This window comes from Thermobia domestica, unplaced genomic scaffold (assembly GCF_964235325.1).
Source record: "Thermobia domestica unplaced genomic scaffold, izTheDome1.hap1.1 HAP1_SCAFFOLD_200, whole genome shotgun sequence".
NCBI lineage: Eukaryota > Metazoa > Arthropoda > Insecta > Zygentoma > Lepismatidae > Thermobia > Thermobia domestica.
The window spans coordinates 281,278-302,607 of NW_027655927.1; the positions used below are offsets into that span (position 1 = coordinate 281,278).

The 21,330-nt window shown below is 34.7% G+C and overlaps 1 protein-coding gene across 1 annotated transcript; it reads left to right on the forward strand.

Annotated features, from left to right (window-relative positions):
* The first annotated feature begins 231 nt into the window (after nucleotides 1-231).
* LOC145676533 (methyl farnesoate epoxidase-like) lies at nucleotides 232-20,573 on the forward strand. The gene is made up of 7 exons (XM_081747363.1): nucleotides 232-475; nucleotides 4,514-4,932; nucleotides 8,335-8,437; nucleotides 10,599-10,782; nucleotides 10,936-11,050; nucleotides 16,392-16,551; nucleotides 20,389-20,573. The coding sequence occupies exons 1-7, from the start codon at nucleotides 232-234 to the stop codon at nucleotides 20,571-20,573; spliced, it is 1,410 nt and encodes a 469-aa protein (XP_081603489.1).
* The last annotated feature ends 757 nt before the right edge of the window (nucleotides 20,574-21,330 follow it).

Genomic DNA, 21,330 nt, shown 5'->3' on the forward strand with positions numbered 1-21,330 from the left:
ATCACCCTGTACTATAGCCACTAGGTTAGCAAGCTGTCAAATATGCATCCATTAATGATAATGCAACTTTTGAAGTTTCTTTTTATAATCCGTTATAGATTTTAGAGTTATTTAATTTATTTATCTTTGTATCTGAAATTATCTTCCTCAAATGTAAAATACTTAATTACGTGGAATTGTTTCAAATGTATAATAACAACATGTCTTTTTCTTTTTGGCTAAAAAGCACCAATGTCCATCCCGTTAATTGGGAATACGTGGTATCATGTTTATCTTTGGATGAAGTTTCGTTCCTGGGGTAAAGTAACTACGTACATAAGTAGAAAATATGGACCAATTTATACTTTCAACCAATCTGGTTATATTCAAATTGTTGTTAGCAACAAAGAAGCAGCTGTTCAAGTACTTACAAGAAGAGAAACAGAAGGACGTGACATGTTTCCAGTTGCTGCTTATATGTACGATAAGGAAGGAGGTGAGTTATTCTTGAATTACTACACTTTTTTTTTTTTAAAAAAAAAGCTAAAATTTAATTGATGTTAATATCAGATTCTGTGTTTTCAGTCTGAACTGTGTGTTTATTAATGTGAAGAGCAGGCGCCGATAATTTCATTCTCTTCAAAGGTAATGATATGTCTAGACGATTTGTTAAGTTTTTGTCTATATAGTGGGACATATTATAGTGCAGTCAACATAAGGTTTAAGGTAGACATTTAGAATAAAAAGATGGAACGTTCTGCAATTTGTTTGTGATCTCTTCTTTATTAGTATCCAGAAAATCCAAACAAAAAACTCCAGTTGCGTTTTTCCTCCATTTTGAATAAATAGTCTGCCATATTCACTTTCTCACATGCACTTAGCTTATGCCACATAACTTCTAAACTAATTAACGTAGAAGGATCACTCTTTCTTTATTATACTTCTAATATTATAGGCTATGCAACAAGTTATTATCACTTTTCGCGGAGTAACGGCTTTTGCATAACTCTAAGATAAATTTAAAAAATGTGATCGGTATTAGGGGACATATTCTTTTCATTGCCTTATACAACTTAACAGATTAGAAATGTGAAAAAGTGCTCGAATAAAAGTTGTTGGAAATTTCATAAGCTTTAAAACGTTGTTCATATTGCCACAATATACAATAATAGAGATGCGCAATGAAGCTTCAAATGTCATCGAATTGCGCACTACCCAAATACTAAAACAGTCCCAAAATTCTACTTGGTGGTTCCCTACCATTATAAATAAGCAGTATGCCATCTTGAAATTTTCCCAGCACTTAGTTTTTGTCTTCTGGCTTCTAACCCAATGTATCATTCTTTCTTTATTATACTTCCAATATATCGGTTATATAATAGGTGATCACTTTCTGCGCGTTGGCGTTACCAAACGTTCAGTGTACCTAAAAGTTTTATCTATTAGTGCTTGAAAATATAAATTAGGAAAAATAAAAATTGCAATTTAAACAAGGGATTAATTAGTAAAAGTGAAGGAAAATATACTTACCGGAATTATTTGAGGCGCGTTTTGTATTCTATTTGTAGCAAATACCATCATATCCTGTTTCATGATTTTCACTATTTCACTATACGTACTAGCTTTTATAATTGTGCTTAGATTCCTGTGTGCATCTAATTAATTACTAAACTTAAAAGTATTGTAGTTATAAAAAGGAAGACAATATATACTGATCAGCAATTGAAATATAGACACCTATCTAATAGCGTGTAACTCCACCTTTCGCTTTGATAACGGAGGCTACCCGCCGCGGCATGAACTCCACAAGGTACCTGAAGGGTTGTTGTGGAATTTCAATCCATATCAGCTGCAAAGTCTCTCACAAGGCTTGTAGTTTAGTTGGGAGAGGGCCAACAGCCGAAGGCATCGTTCCATGGCGCCCCAGATGTGCTAGATCTTGTCCGATGACCGTTTTGCCAGATCAGAGGAGTGCTCATCAAACCAGTTTGATGCAGTCCTAGAGCGGTGAGCCGGCGCATTGTCCTGCTGGAAGATGAGGTCACCACATGGACGTAGAAGCCGAGCGAATGACACGACATGGTCGTCCAGAATATCGCGGTAGCGATTACTTGTCAGGGACTGTGTTACACGTATTAGGGGAACAATTTCACTCCACATAAATATACCCCAGATGAGAATACCACCACTCCCGGCCTGCTGTCACGACTGATCCATTTCCTATTCCGGTTTGCGACGCACCCTTACCGGTTCATCAGTATGTACCAATGTGAAACTGTCCAGGGAACCTTTTCCCACTTTCCACGGTCCAGAGGCAGTGCTCCTTTGCCCATGCTAGATCTGGTTTCCTGTGTTGTGCTGTTAGAAGGAATACTCGCGTGGGTTGATGGCTTCTGTACTCCATGGCGAGCAGGCTGCGTACACAACTTTGTTGTCTTGCATTGAGGCTCTCTGCAATTTGATGCAATGTGGCTTGTCTATCGGCTGCTACGATGCAGGCCACTCAGCGTTTACTCCTGTCGTCGACACGCCAATGACCGCGACAGTTTCCCCGTACGGGTGCGGTTTTACTGGGAACCAGGTACTCACAATATACTCTCGGTACAGTTCCCTTCCTATATCCGAGTGCGCAGCAACTTTCGAAATCGAGCTACCCAGGTGTCTGACCCTTACGATTTGACCACGCTGAAGCGCACTTACGTCCTTCGTCTTGCCCATCGCACACTGCACATGACACGGATATAGAGAGAGGAAGTACAGCAATACCCTCGCAAGGTATTTCATTCACATGCAAAGTAAAAAGCCTTGCGACGATAAATGAACTTAAACAAAAGTTCTAAGTATACCAGTGTACTTTGAGATTTAGTTTTCTCGATGGCGTTTTGCAATTGAATATTCACAGTTTTCGTTAACTTCCTTCTCAAAAAAGTTGGTTTTGGTGACAGCTTCATCATCACTTTCTTCATCTTCAATTAAAGTAGTGTCATTACCACATCCGTGTCCATTACTCTAATTACAAAGTGATGTACAATCTACTCTTCATTACTCATCATCACCGTCTTCTTAACCTAACCGGCATAAACGTGGGACGTAAAACTCACAGATGTCATTATTATATTTGTTACTAAAGATGTTGGCTGGGTATTTAGAACCTGGCAAATATTTACGTTGAAGTCATGGTCGCCTAATTATAACTAATATCTCGTATATTGGCCAACCTTATCGGGTTGTGTATTTAGTGTAGCTAAGCATTCACCGTCCACATAAAGGTTAAATTTTCTTTTCAATAGAAAGTAACGAAATTACGTAAGGAATGTATAAGAGCATATAATTCTTTCTGCCAAATGCTAGCCTTCTGTTCGGATTTCGTTCATCTTCTGCTCAGTAAGCGACTTATCTTCCTGTGCGTGTTTCTGGGTTATAACAAGCGAGTATGCCTCCTGCCTGTATAACAAGCAAGTATGGCAGCGTTTCCAAGCACTGCACAATATTTCACTACGTATTTAGATTAGTAATACCTTAGTAAAATAAAAGTCTTTGCAGATAAAAATGCTAATTTATTTTCCCAATTCAATTACTTCGCAATTATAGTATTCATAAAATTTTTCAAATGAGTTTCGTTCCCTAGAATGTTGCTTACTATCGTAAGTATAGTCACACCAAATTAATGTCAAAGAAACAAGTACGATTTAGTGTATACGTTTATTTGTTGGTGTTTACAGAATTAATTCCCATAAAAATTTAGGATTGACAAGCTTTCTATTTTGATTCTGGTACAGGTACATGTTTAGTGGCACCGGTTGAATTATATTTTGACAATAATCATAAGTAATGAAATGTGAATTATAAAATACGAATGATACGTAACTTGTGTTTATGTATGTGGCAATATTAGGGTAAAGTTGTCATGTATATCTTGATATGTGTCGAAACCATGAAGGGCCATCATAACTTTGATTTGATATGAATCCTTACATTGCATGGTACAGAGAATAACAATTTAGTACTTTAGAAATTATTTTTGTAAATACCTAAGCACAATCTTGTTGAAAATATGAAATTGATTTTATAGCAAATTTTAAAATTACATATCTGCTGTCAATTTTTTTTATTACAGATTTTTCCTTTGTCTTTCTAAAATGAATATATTGTCTATATGTATCTATATCAATCAATCAATCAATTTATCTCCCTATCTTTATATCTATCTATCTATCTAGCTAGCTAGCTATTTATTTATCTATCTATCTATCTATGTGTGTGAGTGTGTGTGTGTTTGTACATATATGAGTGTGGTACGATCACAAAATTAATTTCGTGTTATAATTGGTTAACTCGCTGAACAACGATATATGTTATATTTTAGTGACTTCGAGAAAAAAAAAACTTGTAGCATATTTCAGAAGTACAATAGGAAAAAATAAAACCAGCAGCTAGGGACGTTATCCGAGTAATAGGGGTGCTTCAATTACTTTCCCAGCAAAAATTCTTTTGTGACTTATTTACATAATTTATAAGTGTTTATTCATTTCAGGAATAATATTTGGAAATATGTCCTCTGTCTTAGAAAGGAGAAGATTATGTTTAAGATCACTAAGCTATTTGGGATTCGGAAGAAATATCATGCACTCAACGATTTCAGACGAGAGTTTACGTTTCATAACAATGTTACAGAAGAACATTCGTGAATGTGGATCCAAAATTGTCTCGATAGATCACATATTTCATGCTCCAGCTATCAATTGTCTTTGGAATATTGTTACAGGACATACATTCAGTTACGATGATCCATTGTTGCTAGAGATGATAAATCTGATTGAAGAATTAGAAACAGCAATAACGAAGTCTGGACTGATTCTTAATGCATTTCCATCTCTTCGTTATATTGCACCAGAATTTACATCATACAATAAACAAATAAAAGTAAAAGAGTGCATTAATGGATATATCAAGGTAAGTCATTTAATAATATCTAGTTATGATTTATCGTTTAATTGCTTAATTTTCATTGTTGAAATTTTTGAACATGTTCCTTAAGAGCTATATTCGCATTACATTTTCCGACAAAATACGATATTCAGTTATCAGTAATGCTACACTACCTGCAACTATTTCATATATCGGTAACTAATATGAAAATATCACAGTGTATGTAAGTAAAGAATAGTGAAGTTACTTTGATTTGAACAAAGGACAGGATAGTAAAGTGAGTATGGTACTGCAATTTCATTTAAGTTAAATTTCTTTATACTAGTTGGAGGAAATAATCAGAATAAATGTTAATCAATAGCTGTAGCTAATATTCCATATAATAACAAATTTATTTTCTACTTCCATTGTGTACCTCTATATTAAGATGTGGAAGAGTATGTAGAAGAGTAAAACCTGCCCGAATATGTATGTGTTACTTCAAAGGAGCATACGCGACGCCTCTGGAAATAAAAACATATTGCCAACTGTATTCATAAATACTTCACTTATAAATATTAGAGAGGGCAAATATTTAGTCAATCCGTCATCCTAAATATATATTTTAAAAGATGACTACTTCTGTGAATGTTAGACTGTAATAATATTTATTATTCTCCAAATCTGTTTTCCTTCAGTTTTTGGAAATTGCTATATGAATATTATATGCGTCAAGTAACTTTTCCAGAAATGAAATTCAAATTAGGAGCTGAGCTTTTGACGTTTAAAAAGAGTCACATTGAGGGGCGTCCAGAATGTCACGATTTCACACTGTCAGGCAGTTCAATGCCCGTGACTCTATAACGATGCATGTCCCGACATGAAGTTATATGATTTTTCTTTAGTTGTTACCCCAAGGAATCCACCCCTGATATTTTGCCGTATTTTTTCTCACACCATATATATATATATATATATATATATATATATATATATATATAAAGAGAGAGAGAGAGAGAGAGAGAGAGAGAGAGAGATTTGACGTAGATAAGGTTCTGACCTAGGAGTGTCTTCAGCTATTCACTTTGACGGTAGAATTTAGGGGAGGTGAAGGAGACGGGAATTATAAAAAATAAATAAAACTTAGTAACTCTTGAACCAAACTTCCAATCAAACTTTCAAAATAGATGAGGTTCGGGCCTGGTGTGTTTTTATCATTTCACTCAGACGGAGTAACCAAAGGGACGGGGAGATATACTAAATTTAATATTTATAAAAATAAAAGTGACTATGACTATAAATATAAAAGTAAGATCATAACTCTTGAACTACCCGATCGATCTCAATCAAATTTTCAACTTAGATAAGGTTCAAAGCTGGGAACTTTTTATCATTTCACTTTGACGATAGAACTTAGCGGAGTGGATAGGATTTGGAGATATATAAAACTTAATATTTCTTAAACCACCCTGAAGTTTTAACCAGATATGAGTTTTGTCATATCACTTTGATGTAGTAACTTAATGGTGGGAAAGGGGAGAGGTATTCAAAATGATAGAAACTGACCGATATTAGTGTCAAATTCATAGTTATCGGGGTCGCTAAAATGGAGAGTGACACACCTGATGCCGTTTAAATCCAAATTCAACCTGAAAGTTGGGAGCGGGAGGGAGATATATATATAAAATGATGGAAATGACCAATATCAACGTCAAATTTATAGTTTTCATGATCGCTGAAATGCACAATGACACTTCTGATGCCATGCCCCGCAGCATAGGGAGGGGAGACGGCTGTATAAAAATCATCGAATGTGGTCAATACGGAAGAGCGCTTTAATAATAGTAAAATGTGAGTGACTAACGGAACATATTAGTATTTTTTTCTTAATTTAACCGAGCGAAGCGGGTAACTGATGCTAGTATTTATACAGGGGTTAGACACGAAAAAATCTAAAACGTTTGCAAAAGTGTGACAATCATACCTAGTATGGTGTGGGGCATCATTTTGCATCCAAACAGCTTGGATCCGACGTGGAATGGACATATACAGCTCCTGAATCGTGATGTGTGGAATTTTGTACCAGGGTCAGTCCAGAACATGTTCCAGTTCCTTAAGGAATGCTGATAGAGAGTAGTGAGACCAAATATGTCTTTCTAACTCTGACCACCATGGCTCAATAATGTTCAGATCTGGTGATTGTGAGACCCAGGGGAGGTGTAATAACTCCTAGTCATGCTCCTCAAACCATGATTTCACTGTTTTTGCAGAGTGACAGGTTGCCAAATCTTCTTGGTAGATGCCATCACCATCAGGGAACAATATTTGGGACATGGGTAGAACCTGGTCTCCCAAAGTAGCCTCATATGCCTTAATATTCATCACTCCATGCAGGGCTATGATGGGTCCTGCAGTAAACGACGATATCACTGCCCATACTGTAACAGAACCATCCCCAAGCCTTCCAGTTGGGATCAGACAGTCTGTATCATAGACCTGTGACGGTGTTCTCCATATGTCAACACGACCGGTTGTTGGAAGCAAGGCGAAGGTCGATTCATCGGACCACATTACCAGATTCCACTGTTCATGAGTCTATGCCTTGTGGTTCTTGCACCACTGGATACGCCTCTTCGCGTTAACTGCTGTGACCAGGGGTTTGTCGATAGCGGCCCTCGCATGAAATTTCATTTTACGAATTCCTGTCACACTGTTTTCGATGAAACTGAGTTGTGTAGGCCGGAATTGAGGTAAGACGTAATTTCCATTGCAATTGTCCTGTCTTTACCTGCTACAATCCGTTTTAATGCCTTCCGGTCCCTATCTGACAGGATTGTATTTCGAACACTGTTGTGTTTTGCAGACATCGTTTGCCCATGAATTGTATATGCCCTCGTAACATTAGACACAGTGCCTTTCGATGCGCCCACAATGTTCGCCACTGTTTCCACTGAAACTCCAACCAGACCTGAACCAACGATCATGCCTTTTTGGAAATATGTCAGGTCGCCCAAATTATACACTAACTTTCACACCACGACACTCACAGGTGAACTGCTTACTGCTGACGGAAGAGGATGATCCAAATGACACATTGAAAATAAAAAACGATCGGCAAACGCAACACGTGTTGAACAGTGGAGTGCCAAACTTACGTGTCCTGCATGAAGTGTTTATACATTTTATGTCTACCTCTGTATATATATATATATATATATATATATATATATAGTGGCGTATTTAGGGGGCTTCCGGATTTAAGCCCCCCTGAAATCTTACTTACTATAGTAAAGTATATTCAATATCTTGCAGAATTTTCACATTTTCAGGCAAAGCCTCTCCCGAAAGTTAGCAAAGCCCCACGAAACAAAATCGTAAATACTCGTAATATCGTAATATCGCAAAATCGTAATATATATAAAGCTAATGTGTTATTTCTCATTACAGGGTTTATTGGAAAGGAATAGTAACGATTACAGTAGCAATAACTTACGACATCTAATTGACTTCCTGCTGCAGGAAATGCATAAAGAAGATTCAAGTGTAACTGGTGAGCCTCTGAATAGATTATTTTTGTGATTACTAATATGTTAGTCGGAATCTTTTATTAAAATAATATATGTTCTTGCTTAGTAAATTCTTGGCGGATGTGAGCTTCTGATTGGAGTCTGTTGAACTTTTGCACTTGCACGCCAGTGTCTCTTGACGTCCCTTACAGCATACTAGCCACTGCCTGACCAGATTCCAAGACCAATTCTCTTTTAGTGATTGTGTTTATTGTAAATTGAAGAGATTTACGAGAATGTTTGTCATTATTATTGTTAGTTTGACTTATGGCAATCTACAACATTGGTTACTGTTAGTATTTATTATAAATTTAAAAGAATAGGAAGTATAAGAACAGTGCAGAGTTTGTGCCTGAGTAGTTTGTACATGGCTACTAGATTCCTTTTAATTTCTTTTTCCAATTAGAACATCCTTATGTAGTTTGTCAAATAGTCTCGCAAAAGACGTATAATATTGATATTGCATTCAGTATGCAGTATTCTTATCTTTGCATTATTTTTCAGTTACTTAACGAAATCTTCCTTTTACACATATCTGAGTAATATATATATATATATATATATATATATATATATATATATATATATATATATATATATATATATATATTCAGATTTCTAGGGAGTAGATGTATTAAAATACCATAATTAATCATATTATATTCTTTGTTGGAGAGGAATGTTGATTGTCATTTATTATTTTGATTTATTTCTTTTATATATGATTTTATTAAATATTTCAATCAGTTTTCACAATCTTAATTATTTTGTTCTCAATGTGGAAGATAATCCCCTAGCAACAACTACTTTTCGTGTAATTCTTACAAACGCATACAGTAACTATGGACTCATTAAAATACTAAACCCATTTATTTCTATCTCATTCTTAATATGCGATTCAATTTTAGTTAAAAGATTAGTTGAGTATTAAATTGCGAACTATATCTACATGTTGATCAGCCACTTCCTCGGTGACATTTAGGAGGTCCCAACATGATATTACACCGTGAGAAACGTTCAGTTGATTACGGGGCTCTACCAGCACATACACTGGTGCAATGTTGGTCACATTGAGTAGTTTTTCTTTTCGCTTATTATTCTATCGTTCGCCGTTTCTGTCAAAGAGGTGCCATTCTGTATTTTTTTAAATCTTTAACCTATCGGACGTTATGGGTAGTAACTTTATTAATGGGGAAAGGGGGCAATCCCTTGATAGCAGTCGGGCGAGTTGCTTCAGTATTGACACTATCAGCATCTTTATCTTTAATTAAAAATATCGGAGGAGTGGCAGATACAATTACAATATCGGACTACAGGGTCATTAATCTTGTATTTTCCACACTATCTACAATTTGAGAGTTCGTCTAGCTCTCACTTCTTTTGGGGTGTGTCCGGATCTGATTTGAAAGTGTTGTTAGTACGCCTAATAAATAGTTTTGAATATATATTTATAAAATCAATATGTGTGTTAACACTACAACTGCAGACAGTGCCGCTTGCAAGGATAATTTATATTTCACCCCTGGCTATCCCATAAGCACGCTCTGACTGTATTATCAGAATGGGACCAACGCGGTGAAGAGAAATGAGTGCAAGAAAATTCATTCCCGTCGACAGAAATGCACGGCTTGGAAAAACAAGAATGGAATTAAAAAAAAAAAAACTACCCAACCAAAAACAAAAACTATAAAAATTATAAAAAAATAAACCCACCATCCCACAATAGAACAAACTGTTCTGATTTTCTTTTGTGGTTTTACGTTTTATTACTCTTTTATGTTTATTTTGTATTTTTCTTTTACATTTTCAACTTGGATTCGAAATTACAAACGCGGGATGTACACACAGCACGGCATGAGAATATTTACCACTCAGCTTTAGTAGTTTTTAATCTTCTTTGGTTGAGTGTGTTCCTCACTTTCTCAGCGTGTGTATGTGGATTGTTTAGACACAGATAACTTTTCGAATAGAGATAAATAAATGTGAAGCATTCGGCTCTTTAGTTCATTATTATCGTGTAAAAGGTTTAAAAATTAAATACATGAAAGGAGTTTATCTGTATGAACACAAGGAAAGTGGTTACAACGGATTGTCACTCTAATTCTATGCTCATATCCTACTGTGCTTAAATTACCTTCTTTTCAGTTGAAGTGTGCATTGACATACTTAAAGATATGGTGTTTGGTGGATTCGATACTACTACTAATACCTTAAGTTTCATTGTGTTATATCTTGTGCTGTATCCTGACGTTCAGAGGAAGGTCCAGAAAGAAATAATGGATGTCGTAGGAATAAACGATACACCTTGCTTTCCTCTTCATGCCAAGAGGTAAGTGATATATTTCTTGATTTAGTTGCCTCTGAAACTACTACAGTAAATGAGTAATGTTTGTATTATGTTGTTATATAGATAGAAATATGTGTTATATAATATAATATATATGTGTTACACTTACATCAAACTGTATTCTATTCGAATTAGGATGCCTTATACAGTCGCAACTGTCCTCGAAGTACAGAGAATAATGCCTGTAATACCATTAATTCCAAGAAAAGCACTGAAGGACATCAATCTACTGGGCTATAAAATAACTAAGGTAAATAGATTAAAATTATTTTAATTACAGTTTTTTTTCAGAAAGATATGAATTAATTAGTCCGGGAGTGTTAAAATACTAATAATAATACTAGTAATAATAAAAATACCGTAAAGACGGGCTACGTGACCCCAGCAGGTTAACTTGAGCCCAAATCCGAAAAATATTGTTTAGTTCTCTGTGGACTCTCAACACCAATAGAACTACGTAGTTCAGTGCTTGGCTGGTAGATAACAGTACTAGGCAGACCCGCGTAGAGGTCTAGCAAGTTTTGTAAGTCACAGCTAGTGGCAGGACTGGTTATGCAATCTACACCAAAGTTTGTTGTTGATTTCTCGCTGCATACTTCCGTCTCGACATATATTAGGAATAGCCTAAAACTGTAGATAAGTGCATACATTTCATATTTAGTTTAGTATCAAAACCAATTGAGGACTATTCATGTCCTAAATAACTCATTAGTCGAACAATTTGTGGTTAAGTACAACTAGTGCAGGTTATCTGCAAACGTGGGTTACTTGAGCCCAACAGTAATCACCAGGAAAATGTCCAAAAAAGGAAAGCGTCTTCCAAAACAACCAACATCACCATTTGAAAAAGAAAGCAAACATTGAAAGACTCCACATCAGGAGAAGATGACACATTCAGTTTGAAATCAGGAGGTGACAGCGACATCAGCATCGACAATTCTGATGAGGAACATGTAGGACAGTTGACTATGAATTGTGGCCAGACCGAAGCCAAATCAGCATCTACCGAGGCACCTATATCGAAAGATGACCTCGAAATAGGCAATTTTCTTCTGATAAAAAGAAACTGGAGAGAATATCGAGGAGTCGTCCTCGCTATAAAAGCAGAATGTTTTCGAGTCGACTGCATACAGCCTACACGGAAGGCATGGAGGTGGCCCAAAGAGATGGGCGTCTTAGTGTATAAATGTGAAGATGTAATAAAAATAGGAGCCCAGAATTAATCAAGACAGGTTTGTTTACTTTAAATGGGCTACAAACTCTGTTATATACCTATTAATGTTTCTAAAATATCTGACAAATAGTGATCAACGTTACTTTTTAAAATTCATATTTGTTATTGAAATTAACGTTTTGATGTATGTGGGTGTGCTGAAATTACGTTATTCTAATAACCATCAACCTATTTCCTCCCAAACTGCATTCAAATGGTAGTATAAATTGGACTTACAGTTTGCGTTCAAGAACCCAATCGTAAGGTTAACATGAGCCCAGATAAAAGACCCAATTATAAAATATTTACTCCATCACAAACATTGCGAACTGTCCGCTTACCTATACATAATGAACTGTAGGTTCTCAATATAAGGTTATTATGTCAAAGAAAAATTTGTTGTACACAATTTACACAAATTTATGTTAGAAGGTTCAAAATATGGGCTCAAGTAGCCCGCGTTTACGTTAGATTATACAATTTACACATAAGGTTAGTTTTTTCCATATTGTCACAGTTAAACTAACTTCTTTTTCGTTTCTAGCACAGACATTTGTAGGTCCTGGTAGTACAACTACGTCACTTGTATATTTTATTTCATTGATTCTAATGTTTCCAACACTATACTTTAGTTATACAAAACTAGAAATTCTACAAACCTTCTTTTTACGCTAACTACACACACACTGGAATTATACTCTAATAACTTACAAGAAAACCAAAGTTCGTAAGCTTTTGTTACGCCATGTTTGTATTTCTGTTCTAAAACGTGTGCAGAAGAAATGATGGTTAAGCATGAGAAGGTTGGGATCTATATTATAATGCCTGCAGCTTAACACGACACTGATGATGTAAGAATCTGTGGATAAACATATAAGTCGTGTATTTCTCCTATCACACGGTAACTAAGATGTATTACTAATATGTCACTTATTTACTTTAGAAACAAATTGTAATGTTTTAAAATAATTCAATCTATAATTGAAGACTATCAGGCAAAACCCCGTTATGTCCAAAAAGTGAAAGTGTAAAGGAGATAGCCTCGGAAGGGTTTCTCTTCATCCGAATTTCTTCAAACTTGGGACCTATATACTAGATCAAAAATAAATCGACACGTATTTTTGCTTCTTCCTGAAAATACGTTAAGGGGAGCAAAGATACTCTTTTTTTAAAAAAAAAAAATGGTCCGCTTGTTTTAAAGGGACACTTTAAAGAAACAAAACTCTACATTCAGCACTGTCACTTCAAATATGACTTCAAAGTAGGAAATACGAGTTTTGTCGTTTTTGCAAGAAAAGGGTTGCAGGAGCAATGCCCCCTTCGAAATGACAAAAGATCCGGCACAATCCTTATGTAAATTGGATTTCGGTGGAATTGCTTAAAACCGTGATATATTGTAGATATGGTGCTCCTCAGAAAAAGTTTCAATGGGCACAACGACAGATCACTGACCGTTTGGCTACTACTGGGCCACTTTTTTGAAAACAGCCGAAGATAGTGATATTCTGAATTTCGGTAAAAAAAATGACTGAAACCGAGATATGTTGTAGATATTGTGATCCTGGGAAAAAGTCTTAATGGGCATAACCACCAATCACTGACCGTTTGGCCACTACAGGGTCACTTTAAAAAAATGCTGAATGTAACGGTATTCTGGATTTCGGTGGAATTACTTCAAAGCGTGATATGTTGCTGATATTGTAAACCTAAAAAAGGCCTCAATATACGCAGCCACCAATCAATGATCATTTGGCAACTACTGGGCCATATATTTTAAAACAACAGAAGGTAAGGATACTCTGGAATTTTGTTAGAATTGTATGAAAACCTGAAAAGTCCTATCGCATAACCCGAAAAAATAGTGCGAAGAGTAGCGGCCAACGTCATTTAAGCATAGACAACATTCAAATGTTCATCTTGCGGAACCGGTGAAAACCCTGAAAGCCTTAAAGTGTAAGTTCACGACACCTACAATATATATATATATATATATATATATATATATATATATATATCACGCTTTCTTTCATCTGCATCAAAATCCAGAATACCGTTACCTTCAGCACTTATTTTTAAATGGCCCTGTAGTTACCAAAACATCAGTGATGCTATGGTCGTGCAAATTGAGACTTCTTCTAAGGATTACAATTTCTACAACATATCACGTTTTCATGCAATTTCACCGAAATCCAGAAAACCGTTATCTTTAGTTTTTTTAAGTGGCTGTAGTTGCCAAATGGTCAGTGATGGATAGTTGTGTAAATTCAGACTTTTCTCAAGATCAAAATATCTACAAGATATCACGGTTTCTTGTCATCTTTTCTTTCTTTCTTTCTTTCTTTCTTTTCTTTTCTTTTTTTTTTTTTTACAGAAATCCAGAATAATACTATTTTCGGCTGTGGTCAAACGGTCAGTGATTGGTGGTTATGCCCATTAAGACTTTTTTCCCAGGATCACAATATCAACAACATATCACAGTTTCAGTCATTTTTACCGAAATTCAGAATATCACTATCTTCGGCTGTTTTAAAAAATGTAGCCCTGTAGTAGCCAAACGATGACTGATTGGTGGTTATGCCCATTGTTACGTTTTCTCACGATCACAATATGTACAAAATATCACAGTTTCAGTCATTTTTTTAAACCGAAATTTACAATATCACTATCTTCGTTTTAAAAAAAGTGGATCTGTAGTGGCCAAATGGTCAGGGATTTGTAGTTGTGCCCAGCGAGGCCCTTTCTCAGGAACACCATATCTACAACATATCACGGTTTTAAGCAGTTCCACCGAAGAATTGTGCGCGGTTCTTTTTCATTTCGAAGGGGGCATTGCCCCTGCAGCCCTTTTTTCGCAAAAACGACAAATCCCTTATTTCCTACTTTGAAGTCACCTTTGCATTGCCAGTGTTTCGTTTCTTTAATGTGGTCCTTTAAACAAGGGGGCCGTTTTTTGAAAAGAGGCCCTTTGTCCCCTGAACTTATTTTCCGGAAGAAACAAAAAAACAAAGAGACCGATTGATTCTTGGTCTAGTATATGGGTGCCAAGTTTGAAGAAAATTTGATGAAGAGAAACCATTGTGAAGTTACCTCCTTTACACGTTCCCTTTTTAAACTTAACGGGTTTTGCCCCAAAGTATTCAATTACACGTAGGCTCAAAACACTGGCTAAGATATACTGGAAAAGGAGATCTAAATATGACTCGGAAGGCCATCGTAATGCCACTGTTCTTCTTAAAATTGAAAAGGATGACACTGCACCAAACATATTTTATATATAGCACGATCAAATACGCCATCAAACACAACAACAAGCTTCCTGACTTTCGATTTTCTTCATATCTTTATTCGAGTATGTCTAGACTTTTCAATTCTTGAAATAAGATTGGTTTCCTTATTGCATTTAGGATGCTAGAGGCAATTGTAACTTTATAAATTGTTCTTATTCATACTTAGGTTTGAACTTTTTCTAATTCTTCAGTAATTTCTACTTAGTAATATAATCGTGACAATGTAGCTGCTACTAAGGTTAAACAACGATTTTATGTTCGTATAGCTCGTTATGTCTGCAATCCAATTCAATTGAAGTAACGAAGTGTTTGTTTTGTAACATTAACATCTTTTCATAACTTTAATGATGTTTAGAATGTAATTAATACCTATATATTCCGATAGTACAATGTGATTATATACAGTTATATTGAAAATTTGGTATATGATACTCTTATCGTTATCGTTCTGTTGTACTGCTTAAGTCCATCACTATGGATCAACATCATACTTGTATGCTACTAACCTTGTTGGATAGAAAAAAATCAATAAAATGTTTTAGAAACTGCAATATTAAATAACATTAGCCATGCTTAATACATCTATCTACATGTATGTGTATGGATATGTTAAAAGTATCTTGATAGCATTTTAAGAGATGTGGCATAGTCATATCTGTGTTGGTCTCTATCTCGCTTTGATTATATGTAGGCCACTGCTATTTCAAAATATTACATACAGGTCTGTCTTCGAGCTCCATTGTTTATGGTCGCTTCTAGTTTTACGCCACCACTTTACGTACTTGCTTAATAATTAGTTCTACCCTGAAAGTTTTATAACTGTTTTGATATACTTAATTTTATAAGGTTTCTGTCATATTAACGATTAATGTTGTGGTGTAGTGAAACAGAATACATCATTATAAAATTCAAGCTATATCGTTCGCAATTTTGGTTACCTACATTTATTCTATTATTGTAGGTACTTCATGTGTCAACTCGACACACTCTATGTGATAGTATCAGTAACTAATCATGTACAATGTCTAAGCTCATTTTCAAATAAGCTAGGTATGTTAATTATAACGTTGTATTATACCATTGTTTACAAGAATAATCGCCGGAAATTTCAGGGTACAATTATATGGGTGAATACATTTGCAGTAAACAACTGGCAAAAGGAATGGATCAATCCAGATGAGTTTAGACCAGAACGATTTCTACAAAATGGAGAACTTGTAAATTCAGAAGATGTTTTGACGTTTGGTGGAGGTAAGAGGTTCATTTTAAACATACGACCAAATATTTTACAAAATTTTATACTAACTTCGCAGTTCTATTATTTTCAGAAAAAATAAAATAAATTAACAATATAAAATTAATATGGAATTCTTTGAATGTCGTTCATCTAGCTTTAGAACTCCCTTTTCTTAATTAGAAATAAAATCTGACCAAAACAATAAGCTTTAATCTATAATAGTATAACAGTTTCACAATGTATCATGAGGACTTATTTGAAATCTTGTTTACATTATTGCTCAGGATGTCATCAGAACATCTGTTTGTCGGTGATTGTTGACGTAAGTTTTCTGATTGTTGAAGTAAGTTTGTGATATAATACACTCAGGCACGTACCCCTCCCCCCGAAATTTCGACTTTTGCGTAAACCTAGCCTAATTTCAGGGGCAATTTTAGGAATTGTAATATAAAATAACCTCATACTGAGTTTGCAACCCTCCCGAAATAAATTCCTGCGTACGCTATTGGTATACATGATCTCAGTTCATTCATTGATTCGATTACAGAGGTTGGTTTCTCACGTGAGTCTTAGTGGAGTCATATTGTTTTGTTTCTAATCGACTTTGATTAAAGGTATCTTCACAAATATTAAAAGCAGAACTGTTCTATTAATTGCAATTAGATTTATCACATATCGTTATTGTATGGAAGAAAATTCTATGAGCTCCTGAGTTTGGACCTTCAGTTTCAATTATCAAAGCGTTACCATTTGACTGACATCACTTGAACTATTTTGATTTATCGTTCCGGACAGTAATTAACATAATATAATCTCCTTAAACAAATATATTATAATGCTTAAAATCTTTTCCATTCTCCAGTGTTCTAGATGATTATATACATTGTGTATTCGTGGTTTTTCATATTATATTGGAAACCTGCAAAATTTTATCTTTTTCAAATAGATTCAGATTATACCTCCAGTGACCTTTAAACTCACTCGGAAGCTTTGTCTTTAATAAGTTTTTAATTATAGGTATATATAAACAAGGTTACCGCTCAAAAAGTACAGACATATTGAAAAGTGTTAGAGAAGGCCACAATGAGCCAATTAAAAATATATGAACATATAATACGGTACTTTTTTTTAGGTCCTCAAACCTGTCGAGTTTGTTTATTGTCTATAGTCGAGCTTCTATTTGGCGTAAAGACAAAAAATGATATAGCTTTTCTGTAGCGTACAGGTTATTGCAAGTATATTTGAAGGAGAGAAGTAACAGAGGGAATTAAAACATCCCATAAAAGTATCTTTTCTTTTTACAATTATTTCCTGTTATTGAGTGGAAGCACTCTCACTAGGGCGACATAAAATAATGGGATACTACACTTTATGTCGAAGATGTTAATACAGATTCATGTTGCTGACATGAACAATAGTCGAGAAAAAATATAATGTCGCTGTACGCCGGTAAAAGCAATTCTGCCTTAACTGTGCGACTGTCAAGAATAGGGAACAATTTATACTGGTAAAAGGAATGTTATCTTCCATATTAAATAAATATATTCGGCCGTAACTTCCGTAAAAATATTTTATTAAAATGATAAAATAATATATTTATCTGTCATTGTATTTCCGTATAGAAAATATCCTGCTACAGCCCCTACATTTCCTACACAGATAGTTTTTAACCAAGTTTAATTGCATACGAAGCCCTTCCGGTTTTCGGTTTTCGGTGATTGACAGGGAACTAAAAGAAGAGCATAGAAACAGAGAAGAAATACAAGATACTACATATATTACAGATGACTACTTTAAACCCCGATGGTGTTCATATTGAATGAAATCTTTGAGTTTTACATCCCATGATTATGACTGTTAGGCTAAGGGAGACGAATCTAAGTGAATGATAGTAGAAAACTAGGTAGAATGGGAAACTGGGCGGAAACGGGAGTACACCGATAAAAGCCCACTTGAACGATGTTGTCTACATACTTGAACGGAGATCAAACCAGAGACCGCACGCATCAGTGATAAGTGCTCTCTATCTGATCCACCGTGCCTCGGTTCAAATTCAAGTTTAGCCAACCAACATCATCATTGGGGATGAGAAATAAAATGTCCAAAATGACTGAGTACTGACATAAGATCTATATGCATGTAAAAGTAATCGCTGTTGTAGTGAAGTGGTAATGTCGAATCCTTAGATTTCGGGATCAGTAAGGTGTCAATCAGAATGGTTTAAGTTTCAGCATGAAGAGACATGTCAGCTGGCCTGGGAAGCGATAGCGTCAACGATAGCGATAGCGTCAACGTACGCGTTGTTCTTCCTTATTTATTTACGTACTTATGTATAGGTTTCATTTCTAAAAAAGATATATTCTTTAAATTTATACTTCCCGTGTAAAGAAAGCGGATTTCAACTAGTATAATTTACTAATTCTAAAAGTTGTGCAATCTTCATTGATGTTGTGTTGCAAGTCAATCAAGAGTAAAGAAGTTAAAAATTCATCCCCTTCTTAAATTTAAATTAAATTATACCTAGTGGCGGCTCTTAAGGGAACTTACATCAGCATATATTTACATCTTATCGCAACCAGCTAAGAGAAACTTTCTTATCTTAATTTTTTGTGATAAAGTATAAACTTTACCGAAGTGACTTCCACCAAGTCCATATAACTGATTACCCTGTTGGTATCGTAAACATTATTTTATTTTGATATACAGTGGTGGATTGGTTTTTCAAGTATTCACCACAACCTTTACTCCTTGGAATCAAAAAGAGTGTAAAATTAACTCGACTAGAAAACAAAACACTACTAGGGTTCGTAAACCAAAGAAAAAACTTGATTCTAGTGGAATAATGTAGTTTTATGAGTTTCCTTAATCACCCTTCTTTGTTTAGTTGAAATGATTAATAACGATTTAGTGAATTTACCACTCCCTTCCGTTTTGAAACTAGTTTCGAGATTTTAAGAAAACATCTGATCTGTACACATTTAAGTATGTTTCTTGAAATTACACAGTTAATTACCATTATGTGCGGTTAAAACTAATACTTCTTCTACTACTACTACAGCTAATATTCCTACTCTACTCCCACTACTAGTACTAATAATAATAACTTTAATTATTATTAATTTTAATAAAAAAAAACTACCTGAGTCTGTATTACCAGATCCAAAGTTCAAAAAGTAGCAAGGTTATGCTCTAAACATAGCGGATTTGTATTATTTATAGCACAAACATAAAAGTGAATTATTTTGCAGCTGTACACTTTTACTAATCATATATAATCGATTTAATAGAAACACCTGGAGTGGGAAATACATGAGATGCCTGGGTTGGCAACAGTCAGGCGGCGGCCACAATTTCGGATTTTTGGCAGTAGTATATTAGGGCAAACTACGCACTACATCAAGAACAATAGAACTACAGAGTGGAATGAACTGTGTACACGGTGATAGTATATAATGGACGACTTTTCTAATTTTCAAGGCTGTTAGGTACACTTCAAAACGTTTACAGTGTGATTTTTTACTGATATTTCTCACTTATTTAATTCATTTAATAAAACCTTAAGCTGCTGGAAATTTTTGTGAATTTTGGAAGTTTTTATTGTAACTCACTTACCCAATATGTTGATATGGATAATTCAGTTAGCAAAAGAAAAACAAAAGAGTAGCGTCGTCAGATCTGATGATTAGAAAGAATTTTTAAACTTGTCTGCTAAAGTAGTTAAACATAACTCAATTTGCTGAAAAAAGTTAGATTTTGAAGTAATGTATACCAATTAAAGAAATGGAAATTGGTTTAAAGGAACGTTAGGATTAATGTAAGGTTCTGAGTAACGTTTTATATCTCATTTTCAGGACGAAGGCGATGTTTGGGTGAAAGTGTTGCAAAAATGATCCTTTTCCAATTTACAACAGCGATGTTACAGAAATTTACGTTCTCTATCCCTCCGAATGAAGCTCCACCATCTACAGACACCATGGATGGACTTGCAGTGAAACCAAAGCCTTTCTCTGTGGTTATTGAAGAAAATAATAAATGAAATGTTTCTCTAAATTTTAATTAAAAATTGAGAACAATGTCTTAGTTAGCATAGTTACAAAAATATATTATATAAATCCATATTGTAGTCATAATGCCATTTCATTAATCTATATACTACTCATTGAAATAATCATAACTCATCATTTCAAGTGCAATCTAAGAACTAAAGTAAGTTACGCGAATTTTTTTTTGTTGAGAAGTGCGTTATTGCAAATGACAACACTCGTGTATTTCTATTTCACATAGTTAAAGAATAATGTTAAAATACAAAAATCAGTTTCAAACTTCTCTTCAAGTTTTCACAACACAGCATTTAAGATCTTACCATTGTACCAATGTTACAAAGTACAGAGCAATTTCATAAGCTATTTGTTTTTCTTACAAGTATTCAGTTTATTTAGTCAGGAATACCGTACCCAAAAGAAAAATAAAGATTACATGTATTAAATAAAAATATTTCATATTGTAGTCATAATATCATTTCACGTACATATATTAATCACTATGCTTACATATTTTATTTAAAATCTTACTTTTGTTTAATTTCTTACTTAAAAATGAAGAAAGCAATTAGATATGTGAAAAAAAGGACTACAAAGCCTCCCTCAAATTGTTCCTCAGGCCAACTTGAAAATTACGAATTGCAACATGGATGGAGTGATATATATTCGATACATCTTGCACAGAAAAACAACGTAGGTAGGAAGTAAGTGTCGATATGGAAAACTGTTTTCAAAATGGTTGCAAAAAATGGT

Bases quoted from the DNA above. Each gene is read 5' to 3' on its own strand.
- LOC145676533 (XM_081747363.1), top strand. From the start codon at position 232: ATGTCCATCCCGTTAATTGGGAATACGTGGTATCATGTTTATCTTTGG. The intron at 476-4,513 runs GTGAGTTATTCT...TATTCATTTCAG, and splicing joins TATGTACGATAAGGAAGGAG to GAATAATATTTGGAAATATG. The intron at 4,933-8,334 runs GTAAGTCATTTA...TTCTCATTACAG, and splicing joins GCATTAATGGATATATCAAG to GGTTTATTGGAAAGGAATAG.